The 21,744-nt window shown below is 43.3% G+C and overlaps 1 protein-coding gene across 7 annotated transcripts in view; it reads right to left on the bottom strand.

Moving 5' to 3' along the window:
* The window catches only part of ZNF827 (zinc finger protein 827), a 169,169-nt gene that overhangs the window by 17,872 nt on the left and 129,553 nt on the right, over positions 1-21,744 (bottom strand). For all 7 annotated transcript variants that reach the window (XR_009354147.1, XM_059176105.1, XM_059176119.1 and 4 more), the window contains exons 9-10: positions 1,731-1,868; positions 55-226 (exon numbers count right to left, since the gene is read on the bottom strand). Coding sequence is in view for 6 of the 7 variants with exons in the window: in XM_059176105.1 (XP_059032088.1) it covers positions 55-226; positions 1,731-1,868 (310 nt within the window). In the remaining variant the exon portion in view is untranslated. The remainder of the gene's footprint in view (positions 1-54; positions 227-1,730; positions 1,869-21,744) is intronic.

The following is a 21,744-nucleotide window of genomic DNA, read 5'->3' as shown; positions in this document are numbered from 1 at the left end:
CACCTGGGCGGGAAGTGTTTGAGAAAGCTGGGCACCGTTCCATTCACCCCTCACCTGTAATAATAAGGGTGCTTCTTCCCATCACTGCCTTCAGAGGTGACAGCGCTGACGATGTCCTCCGTGTCCGTGCTCACCAGCTTCACCGAGTGCACAGTCAGGTGCTGGTTCAGGTTTGCCCGGCACTTAGCAGCATAGGGGCACAAGTGGCATTTGTATTTTCTTTCCTCTGCGGGGGAGGGGGAAAAGAGGGGGAGGGGGAAGCGACAGGAAAAACCCAAACTGCTCTTAAAAATGAATACCCAACACCTTGCAAGCGACCACTTAAAGCTCTCCAGGAAAGGAGGGCTCAGATCTCACTTCAAATGGGGACCAGGAGAACCCCAAGGTATTCTAAGTATCTAAAAGTCTTTATTCAGCAGGTCACTGTTGTATTTACGAGTGCCATCAAAGATTAAGTCAGGTCCCAAGGCAACTGGACCATCTGCTTTTTCCTAGACACCCACAGGTTCCTCTTCCCGACAGAGGAGGCCCACAGGGGCTAAAAGAATATTGTGTGTGTGTGTGTGTGTGTGCATGTGTGTGCGCGCACATGCTTTCCAAGTGTCAGCTGAGGGTGGGTGCTTAGCTGGGGAGAGGGGAATGGAACACACAGCCTTCCTGGGTCTGGTGTTAAGAGAAGCCCCATCATTTTCCCTAAGCTCCAGGCCTAGGTCAGCCAAGATATCAAAAACTAATGAAATCAAAGAGGGGAAAAATGACTCGTGGGAAATAATTGAATGGGAAATTTTCATTTTAAATAAAATTAAAAATTGCAATTAATTTCTTAATGATAACCCTCTCATAAAACTGACAATGTTTCAGAACTCTTTGCAGAGTGGCATTCTGAATTCATTTGATTCATCAAGCAAATTATAGTAAAAGGAGCAGGCTTTGCTTTCAGTGGTGCAGATAAAGGTGGCCAAAGGTGGCAGAAAAAGCAAAGAGCAACTGCATTTTCTATCACTGATTCTTCCTCTGTATTACTGGGCTTGGCTTTACAAAATACCATTCTTATCTACTTCACAGCGAAGAATGAGGAATGAGGTTTTCCTCCAACAAAATGTAAGGCATCATCATTCTTACCGTAGATGGTCCCCCACATTTGAAGAGCTGGTGGCCTGGGGCTTGGCGGGGTTCAGGATGGAGCCCCACGGTGCAGATAAAGTACAGTTCTTTCTCCCGGGGGAGAAGGAACTGATTTTTGTTGCATTAAGTTACTACTTATTCCTCCTTTATCCTTTCCTAATTTGGTTGCCTTCCCTTTTGCAACACACAGAATCAAGCACATTTCTCTACTATTACGTGAAGGTAAAGATAGCAACTGTTTCCCACCAGCTGCTCTGTCCCTCTGCTGCTCCCATTTACCACGCCAGGATGAAACCAATGAGATGGGGTGCAGCCCCGGCCCCTGCACCCTGAAGATGAGAGCGGTATGTTTCTTAGAGTTCCAGAATTTTACCTGGATACACCTACGTGTCTCTCTTTCCTCATCAATCCTCCTTTCAATACAAATAAAAACCTTTTCCAGGGTCGCCTTTGAACATGCCAGATAACGTGGTTTGAAAGGTCGGGATAGAAACATTTCCACCACTTCCACCTGTTAAAACTCTCTTAGAGAAACTCAACCTCCCGAGAAGAGAGAAGCCGGTGACTCGGAGTGCAGAAGGCATCCGCGTGAGTTCCTGACTCACCTGTGTGCAGTGAGAGATGTCGAGACAACGTCTGCTGTCGGCCGAACACTTTCCCACACACATCACACGGGAAAAGCTGGTCATTGAATTTCCAGGATGGCAATCCATTTCCTGCCTCTAGTACTATCTTTTCTGTGTCTGGGCCAAAAGAGCAAAGCATCATCAGGGGTAAACAAGACATCGTGAACAAATTTTATTTTTGTCATTCATCAGGACTTTAACAAAGGCTTCCTTCTGAAGAATGTGCCTGGTAACTGCCAGTAAGTTCCAGTAATCTCTGGTCTTCGTGTTCATTTCCAGTTTCCAAGAAGGATGTGGTGGCAAATGGATTCCAATTCGAGACAAGTCTCCGGTGTTCTCTCTCTCTGTCACTAAAGGTGAGCCAACCAAGGCCTGTAGTAGGCTGGCCGCTCGGTTTAGCACTGAGCGCAGCATGGAGTCGGTACTCAACACTCGCTCAGTGGGCGAATGGCTGCGTGGCTTGTTAAAACCCCAGATATGCGCACTCTTGCCACCGGATGGCCAATAAAGAGTGCCTCATCGGATTCTGACAGGAAAACAAATAGTTGGATCCCCTGAAGGAAATATACTTCCACTGTCCTTTATGAAGAAAATTTTTTTTTTTAAGATTTTATTTATTTACTTGACAGAGATCAAAAGTAGGCAGAGAGGCAGGCAGAGGGGGGGGGGGAGCAGGCTCCCTGCTGAGCAGAGAGCCTGATGTGGGGCTCGATCCCAGGACCCTGAGATCATGACCTGAGACGAAGGCAGAGGCTTAATCCACTGAGCCACCCAGGCACCCTTATGAAGTAAAGTTTTGCCCTACGTTCTGGGTTGTGCCAAATCCTTCATGGGGAACCTAACCTCATAGACTTGGTGATGACAGCTGCATCCTACTTGCTATGGATGTTCCCTGCCCCCTCTCCCCCTGCCCCATTCATATGTGAGACCCTAATGCCCAATCCCCCCCAGGGCTGACATGGGTGGGTGGTGCGGGTGAGTCTCATGAGTGGGCTTAGTGCTCTTAAAAAGGAGGACCCCCCCCCCCCCCATCCAAGAACTCTCTTGCTCCTTTTGCCACGTAGAGACACAGCTAGCAGTAGGCAGTCTGGGACCTGGGTAAGGGCCCTTACTTAACTATACTGACACCCTGACTTTGGACTTCTGGTCTCCAGAACTGAGAACAATAGATTTCCACTGTTACTATAAGCCAGCCTGTCTGTGGTACAACCTCAGTGGACACAGACACTACTCCACATAAAACTCCATAAGGCAGGAGGGCATGAGCAAAGTTTCCCCAGAGGTCTCATTCTATTAGGGAAAGTGATGAGTGCCATGGATGACCTGTACATAACTCACAGCCACGACTGAGATGTGTGGACATTAATACATCCTTTTGTTCCCTTAAATAACAGTTCTTATTTTCCCATCATCATCCACAGGATTCCCTCTGATTTTCTCAGCTGTATTTCTTCTCAAGGAACTGTAATGGGCTGCACAAACGTAACTTTTACAGTGATGCAGGGAGATGGGTGACAGAGTATCAAAAAGGAGTGAAAGGACATGCTGATGAGGACCCTTGTCTGGGCCACTAAGAGGCCTCTGAAGGTCTCGCTCTGAACAACAAGACAATTTACTGAGTTGACAGCTTGTCCTTAACCTCGGTAAATGATCGTGGACCTTCTTAAAGCGCACTAGATGTTGCTTTATAGAACCCGATGCCAAGTGGTGATAATTAAATGGCAGAAAGAACTCTTCATAAGATCCACATGGATGCAAATGCTCAGACCACCAGACAGAGACCTCAGCAGAGGGAACTATATTTCCCACAATGTAGTTAAAACTGCTTCCCGGGGCGCCTGGGTGGCTCAGCGGGTTAAGCCTCTGTTTTCGGCTCAGGTCGTGATCTCAGGGTCCTGGGATCGAGCCCCACATTGGGCTTTCTGCCCAGCAGGGAGCCTGCTTCCCCCTTTCTCTCTGCCTACTTGCGATCTTTCTCTCTGTCAAATAAATAAATAAAATCTTAAAAAAACAAACAAAACTGCTTCCCAGATACAGACTTCCACCTGTGTTTGGGTGAGTGGGCGGGATCAGTTTTTGTTTGAATGCAGATTTGCCAGACAGTGTAATCTAAGGATGAGCAGAAACCAATACAAGTGTGTGTGTGGGGGGGGGGAAGGATGGGGCGGGGGTGGGGGGGGGTCGCAATCCTGTTTGCTCTGAGGCACCTGCCTGCAATCCCAACACTGATAAGGCCCATTTATTGATTTATCTTTGTTAAAACACAGCTCTTTGGGTCTCAGGGAGAACAGCTAGTCTTACGAAAGCAGGACCATGTGACTAAAACCCTGGTGGTGGGGGGGAGGGCAGGAAGGGGCAGAATGGTGGTGGTGGTGGGGAGGAGGTCCTGGCCACTAAGCTGTTGAGGACACCAGACCCACTCTTAGATGACTGTCCTTGAACCCAAGCAAGCAGTGGCCATTCAGCCACGCAGCGATGAGAGGGTACTTTTAGTGGTTCCTTTTAAGTGTGTAATCAAAATGGTGCTTCAAAGGAGGGCACCAGTCATAATCATAAGGAGAAGTCAAGAGGGCACAGGGTCTTCCAATAACATTCACAACTAGAATGAATTAATTGGGTCACATACCAAACATGTTGATGCAATTAAAAGTAAAGTAGTCTCCTAATAATTCTTTCAAGTATTAGTTACACACTTAAGAAGCTGAAGCATCATAAGAACGCCAATTCCCTCTACAAGCCTTAGAAAACTATTAAAACTATGGATATTTGCTGTAACTAAAGCAGGAAGAACACCGTCCAGTCACGGTGAAGCGGCTAGAGGCATGAGGACCAGACCAGTGCTGGGACCCAAACCTTGTCTACACCGGCTCCTCTGCCAGCTCCTCTGCCAGCTCCTCTGCCGCCGGCCTGCTGTCTTCATTTCTAGCAGCCACCCGTTTTCACTTCAGAGGCCGGAACAAGGAACCACAGCCCGTTTGCAGTGGGCCCACAACAGACTTGGAAATTGTAGCGAGGTGAGGCTCCAGGGATCAGCAGGCGGTGCTAAGGGGGGCGTTATTTTGACAAAACAAGCACCGGGTAACGGGCCATTCCTCCACGTGTCCTGAAAACAGGGCCCCTCAAATACCACTTGAAAAGCTGCAGAATCTTTTTGGATCCCTCCCTCCCTCTCTTTTGCCACATCCAGTCAGTCCCCAAAAGCTATCAGTCTGGTTCTAGGTGGAGATCTGAATGGGATGGATGGGCACCCAGCACGGACACGCTTGGGAATGTGTGTGGTTTGCCTTTCCAAAGCAGGATTGGCCCCCATTACCCCTGAGAATTGTCAACTACGGCCAGTCCTAGGCTCTGGAAGGGCAAGCCAGAACAGCCAGCACATTCCGTCTCTTGTTCTTGATGATCGACCATTACCAGAAATATTTCACTATGCTGGGGCGCCTGGGTGGCTCAACTGGTTGGTCATCTGCCTTCGTCTCAGGTCATGATCCCAGGGTCCTGGGACTGAGCCCCACATCTGACTCCCTGCTCAGCGGGGAGCCTGCCTCTCCTTCTCCCTCTGCTCCTGCCCCCTGCTCCTGCTCTCACTGGCGCATGCTCTCTCAAATGAATAAAAAAGTCTTTAAAAAAAAATTTTATGATATTTACATTGTGAGCCTATTGATAAAGAAATATTTATAAAAACTGATTCATAGGCCTGCATTAGTATCTGTGAATGTAACCCTACATCCGGGAGACACCTGTGGGGACAGCCCCAGTGAGTATCTTGATTCCTAAGACACAGACACCCAGCTCCATCGTGTCCTGGGACCCTGGGACCTGAGTTGGTCTGGCTCTCACCGTGATCACAGGCCACAAGTTTCACAAAAAGAGTTCATGTTCCGATGGGTGTGTGGTGTGTGTGTGTGCACAACATTGTGGAAGCTAAGATTGACATATTTTTATGTAAAGTTTTTCTATTATTTGATTTTTAAAAAACTTTGGAAACGAACAAACAAAAGATCTCAACGATCTTTCTGGGATCTCAATTCTGCCTGAACGGAGTCATCACCTCTCACCATGGTTGCTAGTAAAGCCTCCCGAACAGCCCCTCTCCACACCAGTAGCCCGCCTCACTGGTTCCAGAATGGTCTTTTGGAGGCACAGAGTGGATGTATCTTGTCCTGTATTCCAATGGCCACTCCGGACCAGGCTCCTTTGAATGCCTCCTGAAGAGGGTCACAATCCTTCTACAACCACCGCGCACCTTCAGCTCCCCACTTCACCCCCAACCCCCAAACGCTCAGCAGAGAGTCGCTTGCCCTTTTGGAAAACACATCAGTCCCTCTGAGGCCCTCAGTAGTTTGTGAATCAGTTGTACCCCGCACCAGAGGCCCCGCCCCATCCCCGCACTTCTGTACAACCAGTGCTGTCCAGATTTCATCTTCTCGGTAAAGCCTTCCCCAGTTCCCCAAACAGAATAACTCACTTCCCTTCCCCTTTTATTCCCATAAAAGTCCCAAAGCACTTTTGTGAATGCGTTCCTTGCACCACCTTCCCTGTTATTTGTTGACATATCTTCTGTATTACATCTATCGTTTTCATGTACAGCAGCCAGCGAGTCCAACAGGCAGGGGCGCTCCATAAATGCGTTCTCGGGCTCCCCTCCCCCTGGAGCGGATGGGGCTGGACGTGATTGACTTCTGCGTCGTCATTATTAGCACAGTGCCTGATATGTAACACGGGTGTAATGTGGCTATGTTGACTATATGAATGACTGAATGACAGCATCTCAGTGAGGCAGGGGATAAACACTGTTCTTCTTTTATAGTGGGTAAGACTGAGGCCTGGAGATAGCGTTTCTTAAGTTTTAAGGCCAATTCAGGGTGAAAATAAGGCTATCTGCCTTTTGAATAGGCGTTTTAACCTCAACCCAAGAACTGTGATTTAAGGAACATATCTGTGAGTCTGAGCCATACCCCAAAGGTTCTATAGCCTTACTTCCTCCCAATAACAACAAGCCAGAAGATTATCTTTTTTTAAGACAAACTTGCTGGTGGGCTTGTGGATTGGTTAACCCAGAATCCCAGCACCCTATGAAGAACTCTTCACATTCATTGTTAGAGCAACAAGCACACAGCTAGCTGAGCTCATTTCCACCTCAATTATCTTCTTCTGTTCTGCTAAGAAAAAAAACAAGGGGTGCCTGGGTGGCTCAGTGGGTTAAAGCCTCTGCCTTAGGCTCGAGTCATGATCCCAGAGTCCTGGGATCGAGCCCCGCATCGGGCTCTCTTCTTAGTGGGGAGCCTGCTTCCTCCTCTCCCTCTGCCTGCCTCTCTGCCTACTTGTGATCTCTGTCTGTCAAATAAATAAATAAAATCTTTAAAAAAACGAAAACAAAAAACTTAGTCTCTTTTAGATTCATAAGGAATTTGCTTTATAAGACTTTTTTTTTTTTTAAGAATTTATTTATTTGACAGAGAGGGAGATCACAAGCAGGCAGAGAGACAGGCAGAGAGAGCGGGGAAGCAGGCTCCCCGCTGAGCAGAGAGATTGAAGCGGGCTCGATCCCAGGACCCTGAGATCATGACCTGAGCCGAAGGCAGAGACTTAACCCACTGAGCCACCCAGGCACCCCTGCTGTATGAAACTTTTTACTGAAATATAACATTTAGCAGAAAATTCCACATACTAGTTACCGCTTTTAAAGTGTTCATCGTCATGAAACAGTTTGGAATATGGTATTATTTTAAAACATTTTGCTCTTTTTCATCTTTATTCCCATATCCCTTAGCATTTGTTTCATTATCTTAAGTAGCTGTGAATAAAGATTTTCTTCATTTCTTTTATAGCAAAATCCTCCTCTAATGGTATCTTTTTTATAGAGAGTCTCCCAGGATTTTGTCTCCTACAAAGCATTTTATTTATCTTCATCGTCTTAGGCTCTCATTCCTTAGATATCCATTAATTTTTCCCCCAAATTCCTGACTATTCAGTTTTATCTGATCAGTTGTTTTCCCCTCTAATTCCCCACCTGTGGCTTTTGTCTTGAATGTCATTTGGGACTTTCCCTCTTTCTTAAACCGGTTTCTGTTTTACCTGAAGTAAATAACGCATATAGGAGCAAGCATTTTTATCCCCATGGTACAGCTAGAAAAACAAGAGCCGAGTGAAAGGAGAGTCACCATCTTAGCAATCCCAATACGAGGGTCTCCGCTCTTCCCGTTTGTGGGATTTATTCATAATGATGAGGTCTAACAACCAGTTTGGTATACCGTGCCACTTATGACCTAGTGATCTAAGAGGACACGTTTCATTTCACGCGCGGATCCTGGGACGATAAACCTGAGCAAGTGTTTCTTGAAAAACTTCCATGAAATAAATCCAGCTGCTAGAATCTGGGAGGGGGTCTGACAGACTCGAAGGAACATTAGATCAAGTACAGAACTCAGATTGTTTCAAATCCATCCCTTTCGTTTCCACGAGGAAGAAACCAAGGCATAAATACCAAGCCCTCTCCCACCCCAGGGCACCACACAACTTGTACAAAGTTAAGTACCAGAGGGGTGCCTGGGTGTGGCTCAGTGGGTTAAAGCCTCTGCCTTCAGCTCAGGTCACGATCCCAGCATCCTGGGATCGAGACCCATATTGGGCTCTCTGCTCAGCGGGGAGCTTGCTTCCCCCCTCTCTCTCTTTGCCTGCCTCTCTGCTTACTTGTGATCTCTCTCTGTCAAATAAATAAATAAAAATAAAAGAATTTAAAAAAAAAAGTTAAATACCAGAATCAAGGTTTTCATAGAAAGGAAGGCTCCATCCTACCCCAAGTTCAGGGAGAAACCTTAAGGATCTTCTCCTTCAATGTTTTCTTTTTACTTCTAAGGAAACTGAGGCCTAGAGAAATGAATTACCCCAGGTAACCCGGCTCATGACTCTGGGAGAGCAGAGACTTCAGACCCACGGGCTCACTGAAGCTCCTCCAAGCCTTATGGGATCAATGCCAAAGTCTACAACAAACAAGGAAGGGATTTTTCTTCTCCTCCTGTTCTTTGGCTCTGAGTTTAATATTCTTGGTTACAAGTGGACATGTGCAGATTTAGCAACAATTCACAGACATTAGGATTTCTTTCCATTTTTCTTAAAAGTGTCAGCCTAGAATATTTCCAGCCACAGAGAAGTTAGAAACTGTAGTATGTCGAGAGTCAGAATAAAGAAGGAACAAGAGGAAGATCAGATGGGAAAATCCTAAAAGCCATTTCCGTCTGAGGTAAACTAGTTATTCCTGACGAAAATTCCCTTGGGCCTTTCACTGATACTTGGGGAACATTTTTGGTAAGAAAACCAAACAACCCACCCCCACCACCCTGCCACCCCCTGCAAACCATACAAAAAAAAGAACAAGAACAAGCAGGGCAAAGGAAAGGACTTGAGTTTGATTCTTTTCCATTCGAACACCATTTAGTCCCCGACTAAACTGTTTGCTTTGTTGGTGTGTTTTGCTGTATGAGAAGATCTCTGTACCTCCTGCCAAAACAATCTTCTCAAAGAACCATCTCGCAACCTGACTTTGGCAACAGAAAGGCGGAGAGGAGAAGGCTTTATTTGGTTAAAACTGTAAGCAAAAGATTGGCCAAAATGTGACCTCAACGCATAAAGAACTGTCCAGATTGACTAAATCTGCATTGGCTGCTGCAGGAGGAAGAGGCTCTGGGGCCGCCTGCATTTTCCATTATGACAGATGGTATTTTGATCATTTCTTTCTTTCATTGTCAAGCCTTGAGTTTCAAGGCTGATCTCAAGTGAAATTCTGAAATCCTGTGTATTTAGAGGCAGAATCCTGATAGGTGATTCTCTGGATAGATCCTGGCCCTGTGGGCTCCATCCTGTGGTTTCATGAGCTCTGCTGCCTTCTGAGAGCTGCTTGTGAATTGAGGAGTCAGCTGTGGTGAAGGACTCTTGGGGAGTTGACATCTCTGCTCTAGTGTCTGCAGTTCTTCTCTAGCCTTAATCTCCCCCCCTTCTTAAAGGTCACTTCAACTTAGGGTAACTTGGCAGGTCGTACCAGATTTATTAGGTTCCCTAGGGTCACCTCTCTGCAGGTCTTGGTGTAACCAAATCCCCTTTAAGGACCGTTTCAAACACTCTCCCAAAGTGTGGGATTTTCTGCTGGTCAAGATGTCAGCTCAACAAACAGACAGGACAGCAGAACTACTGATCGTTTTGGTCAGTCTGTCACCAATTAAATAAAAACACTGGGTGGTGCTTCTCAGGCACAAGAGTTCTCAGTTGATCTTCTGAATCTCAAACTTTACTGCTTACCCCAATTAGGGAGAGTCCACACACAGGCCCTGGGAAGATGAAACCCGTCAAGCATTTCTCCAAAACTTTCCAAGGAATAAATGCAGCTGGTAGAATTTGGGAGGGAGTTCTACCAAACTCTACTCAATAGAACATTAGATCAAGTAGAGGGCTCAGATTCCTTCAAATCCAACTCTTATATTTCCATGAGGAAGAAACCAAGGCATAAATTCCAGGTCCTCTACCACTTCAGGGAACCCCACAACTTTTATCAGAATGAAGGTTGAGAACCAGAATCAAGACTTCCACAGTTATGAAGGCTCCATCCTGCCCCAAACCTTATGTCATGGAAGAACCTTAAAGATCCTCTTCTCCAAAGTCCTCTTCTTACATTTAAGGAACTAAAGCCCAAAGAACTTAAACAATTGCCCCACACTCTCATTCAGGCTCCTTTCAGCCTTGAGAAATCAATACCAAAGTCTATAGAATGGTTTGTGAAACTGGTTCTTAGTAAACATCGTGGGATCAACAGAAAAGTTGGACGACATTTTTTGCTTAGTACTAGGCAACAGTTAGCCTCAACGAAATTCTTACTGGTTGGCCGGTAATCTCTTAAGCTGGTAAAGAATAAGAATCATAAATGCTTCCTACATCTGTTTTTTTTTTTTTGGGAGGGGGGTGTACATCTGTTTTTTTTTTTTTGGGAGGGGGGTGCAGGGCATTTTAAATCAATAGAAGAAAACTGAACCTCAAATCCTCTGGCAATCAAAAATAGCTAGGACTTGGTACCCCTAAGTCCAGTGAGGCTGATCACATAGAACTTGAGAATTTCCAGAAACTTCTCTACGCATCCAAACATGGAGCATCACTGCAAGACTCTGTCACATCTGCCTAACTTAACCTTAAAAAAAAAAAAAAAAAAAAAATCCATTGGGAATTTGGATGTTTCTCCCACATTTTCCCCTCACTCATATTTCCAAGATCAGAGGCCTCAACAAGTGCTTACTGAACAAGTGAGACAGTCACATCACCAAGATCATGATTGTTGAACTAAATGACAAACTGACTGATTCTACGTTACAGTGTAAAAGCAAACTGACAATATTGATTCAGGAGTCACATCTAACGGACTTTGGTTATTATCTTGCCAAATACATATATCAGTGATCATCTCCTTTTTCTTTTTTCTTTTTTTTTTTTTTTTAAAGATTTTATTTATTTATTTGACAGACAGAGATCACAAGTAGGCAGAGAGGCAGGCAGAGAGAAAGGGGGAAGCAGGCTCCCCGGGAGCAGAGAGCCCGACGTGGGGCTTGATCCCAGGACTCTGGGATCATGACCCGAGCCGAAGGCAGAGGCTTTAACCCATGAGCGACCCTGACAGTAGTAGGACTTAAAGTCTCAGCAGATGTCTCAGAACGTCCCAATGTTGAGGACATTTATTTATCTTCGTTAGAAAACCATTAGGCCTGAGAGCTATGTCCTACTTGTGGCTTTGTAACAGACACTGCTGATTGCTTACGTGATATGTAACGGAGCTACAATTATTGTATTTTTGAGGAGGTTTTGTGCCCAATTAAAAACATGCCTTCCCAGCCTCCACTGCAGAGAGGTGCTAGCCATGAAACACAGTTTGAGCAAATGAGACATAGGTAGGAGTTCCTGCGGAGAGAGTCTCCGACATTCCCCCACTCCCTGAAAAAAAATGACAGTCTTGTAAAAAGGCCATTCACCCTGGGCTCTTTTTCCTTAGATGTATGGAGGGAGAGCAGACCTCTTTTAGCCATGAAGATGAAAACCATCTAATAAGGACTGGTAGAGCAGAACATTAGGAGGAGGCTGAGACTCAAACAGTTGCCTCCAGCCCTCGCCTCTCTACTTCTGAATTCCTTATTATGTGAGGGAAAAAAAACAAGCAAATACAGATGCTCATTTGATTAAGTCACTGTGGGTAAGCTGAACATAACTGTAACAGATAAAGGCTGTATACCTAGTTTCACCCCATTCTGGCAGTTTATCTCCGTTAGGCAAAACAGTATCAGAGTTTATAAAAGGTATATCAATGAGATAATGCATAACGAACACAATAGCCTACGTTTATGGCAGATTTACCATTGTGTGAACTATTGCATTATGCAGTTTACACATATTATATTGAAACTTATAACAGCATTATGCATTGGTTACTGATATTATCAACCCCATTCTACAAAAAAAAAAAAAAAAAAAAAAAAAAAAAAAAAAAAAAGAAGAGGAAGAAGAAGAAGAAGTAGCGTCTTAGGGAGGTTGAGCAATGAATTCAAGGTAACCCAGGTAGCAAGGGACAGCCCATTGCAAACCCAAGTCTGTCTGTTTCCAAAGCCCATATCCTTGACCATTCATTACATTATACTATTCTTTACCGTAAGATCAAAGAAGTAAATGCAAGCATTCTGGTTTCTTTTATCAGAGACAAATCTGCTGCAGCTTTGATTTTCCTGTATTCACCAACCATCAAGAACAAGCATCTGCGATCGCATACATTTAAAGAGGGCTTTATTGGGCAACCCAAACGCTTCCCCCAGGACCTAAATGGACAGATTGGAGGACTCAGAGCTTCCTCCTCATTTCCCTTGCCCACTTCCTCCTGTTCCTTCCTGGTTCTTGACTACTGGCGGTTTGCTGCATATCAAAACTCCAAGCACCTATTATGTAAATTTTACTTACCAAATTCCTTTTAGGTCAGCATTCACTTGCCTCAGAATAAGACCCTATAATAACTATTCTTCCAACTTTTCCCAGGGAAGGAAAAAACAGGCACTCAAATGTGGAGCTAACCCACCGAGTATTAGGTGATGGCAACTTTTTAACTCTGAAAGAGTTTCCTCCTACAAATTATTAGAAAGTATGGGGCCATATCAGGACATCTTGGGAAAAAGACATTATCATCGTCTGGGCAAACAGAATTGGACAAAAAGAGGGACCATTTTTCTCTTGTTTGGTGTTGAACGAGGTGCTTAGTATGTACTTATTGAGTCGACGTGGGGCTGAAAGAACTAAGGGAAAACAGCAGAATATGTTAAGCTATATGAAAATTCGGACTTAAGGGATGAAGATTTTAACGTCCACATACTCCTAAAATTACATGATGTGCTCTGCATCACACCTCTAGAGTACTTTAAAAATATTTAGTCTATTTCCTTTAAAATTCAAGTCACAGCCATCTCCAAATAGTATTCAAGTAAGCCTCTAGGGATTCTGCACTTCTCTTCACTAAGATTGGAATCCACTGGCATTCTCAATTATTCTAGTCCTCTTTTCTTACGGACAAGCCTTGATCATATCATCCATTCCTTTAAAGATTTCTAAATTTTCTTAAAGCCCTTATCATCTCCCAGACACTGCAATATTCTTGTGTGACTACATCCAGTTTCAAATTTTCAGTCTTCTCTCTCTGCTCCTAATCTATTCAATTCTGTATTAACAGAAAATATAACTCTTTTACTTTGCCTTTCTCTTGACCTTGGGCTTTAGCACCTTATAAAATTTATGTTAGTTGATGTCAGCTTTAACATCTTTAGGCAACATTGATCACGAATATTTTTCTTCTTGACCCAGAAATGCTATCTATTTGATTAAACAGAGTTATGTGTTTTCATATGGTAGAGATTTCTGTTTGTTGGTTTATTTAATGATTTTATCCCCCCCACTAGGGATCACAGACAGGATCAGGAAATACCTTATTAGCTAGGAGAGAAGGGAAAGGATTGTTAGTATTTTCCTATGAAAGTATGCCATAGTGATTGGCAGCCCTGGTAATTTGTTACTAAGAATAACAAGTAACACGGTTGGCAAATATTTTATTTTTAAAACAAATATATATCAGGCCATCTCCATAATAGTATCATTGTTAATAGTTCGAATATCTCTGGCTAAGGTCTACTTAGCACTTACTTTGTTCCAGGCATGCTGCAAAGGCTAAGTCCTTTGCTTGCATTATTTCATTTAATCTTCACAACAATGCATTAAGATTGGTCTCATTAGGGGTGCCTGGGTGGCTCAGTGGGTTAAGCCGCTGCCTTCGGCTCAGGTCATGATCTCAGGGTCCTGGGATCGGGTCCGGCATCAGGCTCTCTGCTCAGCAGGAAGCCTGCTTCCTCCTCTCTCTCTCTGCCTATCTCTCTGCCTACTTGTGATCTCTGTCTGTCAAATAAATAAATAAAATCTTAAAAATATATATTGGTCTCATTATTATCTATATTTTATAGAAGAGAGAAATCAAAGCTCAGAACCATTAAGGAATCGGCCTTTTCTCACAGAGCTGCTCAGAGGTAGAGCCAGGATCGGAACCCAGGATACTCAACCTAGAGGAGTGTGTGTGTCATCTCTGGCTTCCCTTACCCTACAGTAACCCTCTGGGTGTGTCCACGGGGTGTGTCACTCCTTTTTGTGAAGCATCTTTAGTCTCAGTATCAAAGTAGAAAAAGGCTGACAGTGGCTGGCCTGGAGATTTTCATAGGCTGATGACCTTGATTTGGACCAGGTCCTACAGAGGCCATGGTCATGTGTTTCATTTTTCTCTCTCCTAGGTGGCAAGTGTCACTGCATTCTATGGTCTCAGAAGAAAACACGGTCTTATCAGCTGCCTTGAACACAAATGTCCCTGTCGAATACACTATCGAAGGCTTAACGTCAATTTAATCCTATTCCAAACTGAGACCCTATCGACAAGGGGTCTGAAGAATTGAACTTGTATATGAGAGTTAGGGCATTATCATTATAAACAGAAATAAATGGAAAATCTGAGCCACTTTATTCAATCATTTCAGGATTGAAAGAATAAAAAATGGATTTTTGGCTCACAAACCAAACATGTAAATATCTATTGGCCTGAAAATATGTGAAGAAACAGATGATACTCAATGATACAACTCCAAAGTAGTTCAGCAAAAGGAAAAATCTAAAAAGAAAAAAGTATCTTCCATTTCAGTTTGAAAATTGAATGGAGGGCGCCTGGGTGGCTCAGTGGGTTAAGCCGCTGCCTTCGGCTCAGGTCATGATCTCAGAGTCCTGGGATCGAGTCCCGCATCGGGCTCTCTGCTCAGCAGAGAGCCTGCTTCCCTCTCTCGCTCTGCCTGCCTCTCCATCTACTTGTGATTTCTCTCTGTCAAATAAATAAATAAAATCTTTAAAAAAAAAAAAAAAAAGAAAATTGAATGGAAATCAAATAAATTAAATACAAAAATATCAACTGTAATATTTCAGCTACAAATCAAACTATTAAAAAATCAAATAACAGATTTGTACAAACAGTGGCACTTCCTTCCACTGTATTGAAAATGCAATACTTTCCAGCTGTGTGTCCTGTATATGGTATATGTCCTGTAGGTGCTATTTGTGTACTTTACTTGCATATTCTTCTCCTCTATCTTTACACAGATCTTAAATATAGTAGACAATACATATTTGTTGATTTGGTTAAGATTTCACTAATTATAGGCAAAGGAGGGAACATATGCATTGATGCATGACAGATGTAAATTCAAATAAATCACAGGCAAATAGACAAAACGGAGAAGTCCGCATCTCTGTGGTACCTTTTCCCACCCCATAACAGAAAGCCAGTACCACTAACTTTGATGATGAAAGTTCAACATTCTTTGGAGACTTGCCCTCGGCGCTCTGCCTCACCTTCTGTGAACTAGGGAGAACTAAAAAGAAGGCACTTTATTCCTTCTAGTTTCAAGAAAGCCTGAGGTGTGGGTCAGCTAACTGCCTAACATCATTTAGTAAAATCCTGACTGTCAGTGAACCCGTCTTAGCGTAGTGCCCTCCTCCCCCCTGCTTCCCCACATGCTCAAGTTCAGGTTCTTAATCACACCACAGACCGAAGGCTTTGCATAACTAATCATTCTCCAAACTGAACACTGTATTAAAGAACATGTACTATAGTGGAGAACAGATGTCACCATGAGAATCTTATTTTATGCTATTCCCCACTTTTGGCATGTGCACATTTGTAACCTTAACATTGCATGAACAAAGATTCTTGCATTTAATATTAATATGGGGACTCACAAATGCTCCTCGAATTGGAACGCTGCCACATTCTGATGAACAGCGTATGGCTGTTTTTTCAGCATATGAATTTGCCTCAAGGTCCTGTTGATGTGTTCGGAGCTGAAAATGTGGTCACATTCTAATCTTTCAGGAGATAATGTCAGGTGAAACTCGTAGAGATATCCCCATTTCTCACTTAAAAAGCACACACATACCCGACACTGTAAAGGCCAATGGAAAAGCTCTTTACTTATCAAGATCAAATCCACTGAGTTATTTCTACTGTTAAGAAATAACATCCTTGGGAGAACAGGGCACTGAATAACACCAAACCGCAAATACTTGCCTGGCAGGTAATCCTGGATAAAAAGTGAGTTTCCAAAGGGAAGGTTTTCAAACAGAGAGGCACACCTGTTCTTCCAAAGTGAAGGTTTAACTCAAATGGCAAACCATGATACCTAGACTAGGGCTGTTAACCACACATGTGTGCCTGCCACGTGATGTCAGTAACTATCAGCTCCTTATGGGTAGTGACGGCATCTGCTTCTTCTTCCTTCACTGCATCACTTATAGATAATACCACCGCATTACTATGGCACCATGATAATCCTAAGTAAGCCCTTCTAACCCACTTTTGTCCTAAGGCACAGACTGTGGAAGTGCTGAATCACGAGTTGATCAGGCTCATGTGTGCGGGGCATTAGGCATGTTTAAAAGAAGAGAAGTAGGGGCGCCTGGGTGGCTCAGTGGGTTAAGCCGCTGCCTTCGGCTCAGGTCATGATCTCAGGGTCCTGGGATCGAGTCCCACATTGGGTTCTCTGCTCGGCGGGGAGCCTGCTTCCCTCTCTCTCTGCCTGCCTTTCCATCTACTTGTGATTTCTCTCTGTCAAATAAATAAATAAAATCTTTAAAAAAAAAAAAAAAGAAGAGAAGTAGAAGCAGCTGTCATTTCCCACAATTCTTTGCTGTACCTGTTGGGCTAGAGTAGGGTGTCTCATACCAGTGGCTCCTCAGCTAAGGCTTCCAACTTCCTTCCAATTCGAAGCCAGTCAACTAACAATCATAGAAAAATGTGTGAAAGAGAATTGGTTGGGCACCCATATATTTGGCCTATTAGTTGAATAGTCTTGTTTCTATATGGAGATAAAATGGTCTCCTGAATGCAGTAACCCACTCCAGTGTGACTCCGTCGAACCACTTCTTTGCGCCTCGATGTGCACCCTGTCAAAAGGATGCTAACATCCTCTATATCCTATTAGGTGGGGAAGTTTGGAACCATTTGATTCCACAGGGTAGAAAAACTTATCATTTGCAACCATGTAGGATAGAGACTATTACTTCATTTCCCACTTTAATTATCAGCATGAAAGGTTTTTACTCTTTTGAGTGGAGTGCTGCTGAAGAATACATGTTCCAAAAATAAATAACAGCATACACAGATACGTTTTCACTTGTCTGTATATACAGTATCTCTGGAAGGATGCCATGAAAACTGGTATCACTGGTTGAGGGGCAGAGAAAGGGGAGGATTGGGGAGGGAAGGGGGGCGGTAGGAGCCAGGAGCAGTGCCCTGGCGGTGGAAAGAAGGGTGGGCAGAACCCTTTATCTCTTCACTTGCAAACTGAACTTCCAACTAACCCTAAAGATTTGGAATCATCTCACCACTTACCCTCTTAACACCTTTGCAGGAAATACAGCAATAGCACCAATAATAAAATCTATGAAGAGTTAATGATGTACCAGACACTCTGGTAAAGTACCTGATGTCAGTTATAGCAGTGCTTTTCCCAAACAACCTATATGGTAGGTGCTGTCCCTTCTTCATAGATCCTGAACCAAACCACACACGCTGATTAGAAGTGGACATGCCGGGGTGTCCTTCCAAAGACATCCCCGAGTTACACAATTCTGGGACTACATTTGCAATGATGACTAATCAATGGAATCCTAGTATGATCTCATATTCCAAAACAAACACTGAGGTGTTGAAGAGTCTCCCACAAACAAATCATACTTGGTCCAAGTCAGAGTAGGAGTCTCTGTGTTAGAGAAAAGAGACTCTAGAGAACAGAGTAAGTACAGATTTTGCTCTTAAAGGTGAACTCTCTGGCTTTATGTAAAATTATTTTCAAAAGCTTCATGCTGACCTTTACAGACTTTCCCTCTACTACTCTTCTATAATAATAGCCAGAGGATTATCTTTCTATCAGGTTAACAACTGTTCACCTGGTCTCTCACATGAGTATTATGCTTTGTTCAAGCTGGCCAAGGAAAGATTTGCGAAGTCCCTAAACTTTTCTGAGATTATTTCTTACAGCAGCCCCCCCAACAAATGCTGGCTTACAGAACGGACTTGGTCCCCTTTTATGGGAGTTTTTCACCAACATAAGGCAACTAGTCTCCATCCCATTAGCTCCTTATATGCCTTTGTTTCCTGTATTCATTTATTTTAAAAAGAAAGAGGAAAGGAGTTGGAACCCTTCTTTTTCTGTTTGGAGCAATTAATTACTCTTGAATTACTCTTCAAGTCATGAGTAATTTTTCAGCTGATACAATAATATGTTGAGTTTTAAGAGATCAAAGCTTTTGTGGTAGAAATGAAAATGATTTCTCTGAAAATTCTCATTGTACTGTTAAACCCAAATGACTTCTGGGTGCTTACTAGCCAGCCTACTAAATATTTTGGCATGGGTCGCTCTAAATAATTTTCATTATTATGACTGTATGAAATTATTTTCTTGATCATTTTCTGTCGGTAGAATAATAATGATTGCTATAGAGTCATCATCTTCGTTCTTCCCTGAATTTAAGATGAAATGGATAGAGAATCATCTTGTTAAGTTTTATGTTGTGAGGACCAAAGGGACTTTGAGAAGAAAATCACCCCAGAGTATAGGGCCTGTAGAAAATACATCCTGCCCTCAATGCAGCAATATGTACGATTTGCATTTCTACCACTTCGTATAGTGGTAAGACAATAACCTGCTTTCAGAGTTTACACTAGGAAAAAGTATGAAATGACCTAACAATGAACATGGATGTTCTGCGGGCCAAACTATACTATCATCAATGTAAGATTTTCTTACACACACACACACACACACACACACACACACACACACACACATTTGCAGCTTTAAAGCTATTCTAATTCTTACTTTTACTCATTTGCTTATTAGAGCTGAAGAGACAATGTCAGGGAAGGAAATATAAAATAGTGTAGAACGTAAGACAACTACAATCATTAATAGATCTTCTGAGCTTCCATGTTTTTACTGTGAGTTCTTGAATTCCTTTATGAGGAGTAAAGAAAATTATCAAGTTTAGTGAACTTTGTTGGCTCAAAGCGGAAATCTCTGCTAGCTGCTGAGAAATTAACAAACATGAGGCAAGATTATGTATTGACAAAGCAGTTGGAGCATTAGTTGTCTACACTGACTAGTCTACTGATGTGGCTTCATTGTAAGAAGCTGGCAATCCACTGGTTCATGAGTTAGCTCAAATCTACATCAATTCCAGTTCAGCTTTATCTTCACTTCAAATCAGATCCTACTTCCTTTTTTATTAAAGGATAGTGGGCATAGAATGTTACGTTAGTTTCAGGTGTATAACATAGAGTTTGCACAACTCGAAGCCATGTTGTGAGGACCAAGGGGACCTCACAAGTGTAGCTCCCATCTGTCACCATGCAAGGCTGTTACGATACCACTGATTATACTCTCTATGCTGGACCTTTTGTCCCCATGACTTATTCATTCCATGGCTGGAAACCTGTATCTCCCACTTCCCTTCACCCACTTTGCCCACCCCCTCTCTCCCTCTCCTCTGGCATCCAACTATTTGTTCTCTATATTTATAGGTCTGATACTGCCTTTCGTGTGTCTGTTTATTCATTTGTTTTGTCAAAGCCCACATTTTGATTTTTTATTGGGGGTGAGGGTTACAACTCAAAATTAGGTCAAAGCAACCCATATTTATTGAGATTTTAAAACCAAATGAAGTTAATAGATATGTGCTTAATAAGATAAGGCTCAAAAAAATAAAGGCTCAAGTCAGCCTATATGAAATCAGTCAGGTGCAGGAACCCCATGATAATAACAATGTTTAGAGCTCTTAGTCTAAGGTGCTATGTGAAGGGCTGTTCTGAGTGATTTAGATGTATTAGTTCAATTATCCATATTATAACCTTACGCGTTAGATGTTATCATTATTAGCAATTTATAAAAGAAGCAAGTCCAGGCACAGGGAGTGGAAGAAAACTTGCTTAAAATCAACTCAGTGAGCAAGTGGTAGAGCTAAGATCTGAGCCCTGGTGGTTTATCTCCTGTCCTAGTACCGCTTCTCATGTGATTTAGGATTAATGTACCAAAATGAAAAACAGACCATGGTAGATGCCATCGTAGTCTCTGACCTCTATCCTCACCAAAGGCCATCTGAGATTATTAAGCAGTCTTTGGTTTCCTTGACCTTGAATTAGCCTAAGACAAGGTATTTAAGGCAGAGAGAGCTTGCTGTCCTCCAACACCCATGGGTTTCTTCTTTCTTTAATAAAGGCACCTCTGAGTTTTAGCTGGACATGGGACTTCATAACAAAACATTATCAGTCTCCCTACCTGGTAATCTTAGCCACGAAACCACGTTCTGGGAAAGAGGATGAGCACAAGAGAAGGGCACAGCCCCCTGATCTCTCGCCCTTCAGAGGGGGTCATGCCCTCGACTTCCTTCTTGCTTCCTTGCTATTTAGGATGTAGATGGGGTAGTGGGCACTGGGGCTGTCATACTGGACCATGAGATGGGAACCGTGCGTCAAGGATGGCAGAACGAGACAGAAGGAGCCTGAGCAGCCCGAAACCGCCACAGGAACCTCCCACAGTTCATACTCTGGCTGCTGTATGAGAGAAAGAGAAACTTCCACTGATTTGAAGCCACTGTTATTCTGGCCTTTTTTTGCAGCCAAACTTTCTCCTAAGGAATGCATGTAATTTCTTGTATCATTTAAAGGATGTTCAGTTAGCTTACGGGGTGTATGTAGGACTCTCACTCTATCAGGCGTGTTCTCTGTTTCCTGAGATTTTAATGATAATTCATGGGCAAGACTCTGTCGTGTTTAATGCTTGTTTTTCAGACCACTGTTCTACCGGAATAGTGTCAAAATTGGCCAACTGTTTACTATGAAACAAGCACAAGTGTTAATAGAACTATTAAATAACCAAACTGTCGCTTAGAAACTTGAAAAATATTCTAGAAATACATGTTTACACACAATTGAAGTGGTATCATTTAATTCATCTATCTGGCCTATGCGTTTTAGCTTTCAACATGCCCTTGGTATACATTGCCAACACCTAAGGCAGAGTTTCTACCTCACCACTATGGACATTTTGGACCAGCTAATTCTTTGTTGTTGAGTCTGTTCCATGCACTGTAGGATGTTTGGGAGCTTTGCTGGCTTCTACCAGCCAGAGGCCAGTGTCCCCTTAGTCATGACAATGAAAAATATTACAGACCCTGCTTAAATGTCTTCTAGGAGGCAAACCCCTCCCCTCCTCCCCCCCACCCCAAGTTGAGAACCCTACATTTCATATATCCCTGGCGGCAGCTTTTGGGAAAGCAGAGTGGGTGACTATTTAAATTCTAGCAGGGAGACAGACAGGTAGATTCTTAATATACTTTTCCAGGATAG

This window comes from Mustela lutreola, chromosome 1 (assembly GCF_030435805.1).
Source record: "Mustela lutreola isolate mMusLut2 chromosome 1, mMusLut2.pri, whole genome shotgun sequence".
Classification (NCBI taxonomy): Eukaryota; Metazoa; Chordata; class Mammalia; order Carnivora; family Mustelidae; genus Mustela; species Mustela lutreola.
Note: the sequence above shows the minus strand (reverse complement) of the source record. Positions and strands in the feature narration are given on the sequence as shown.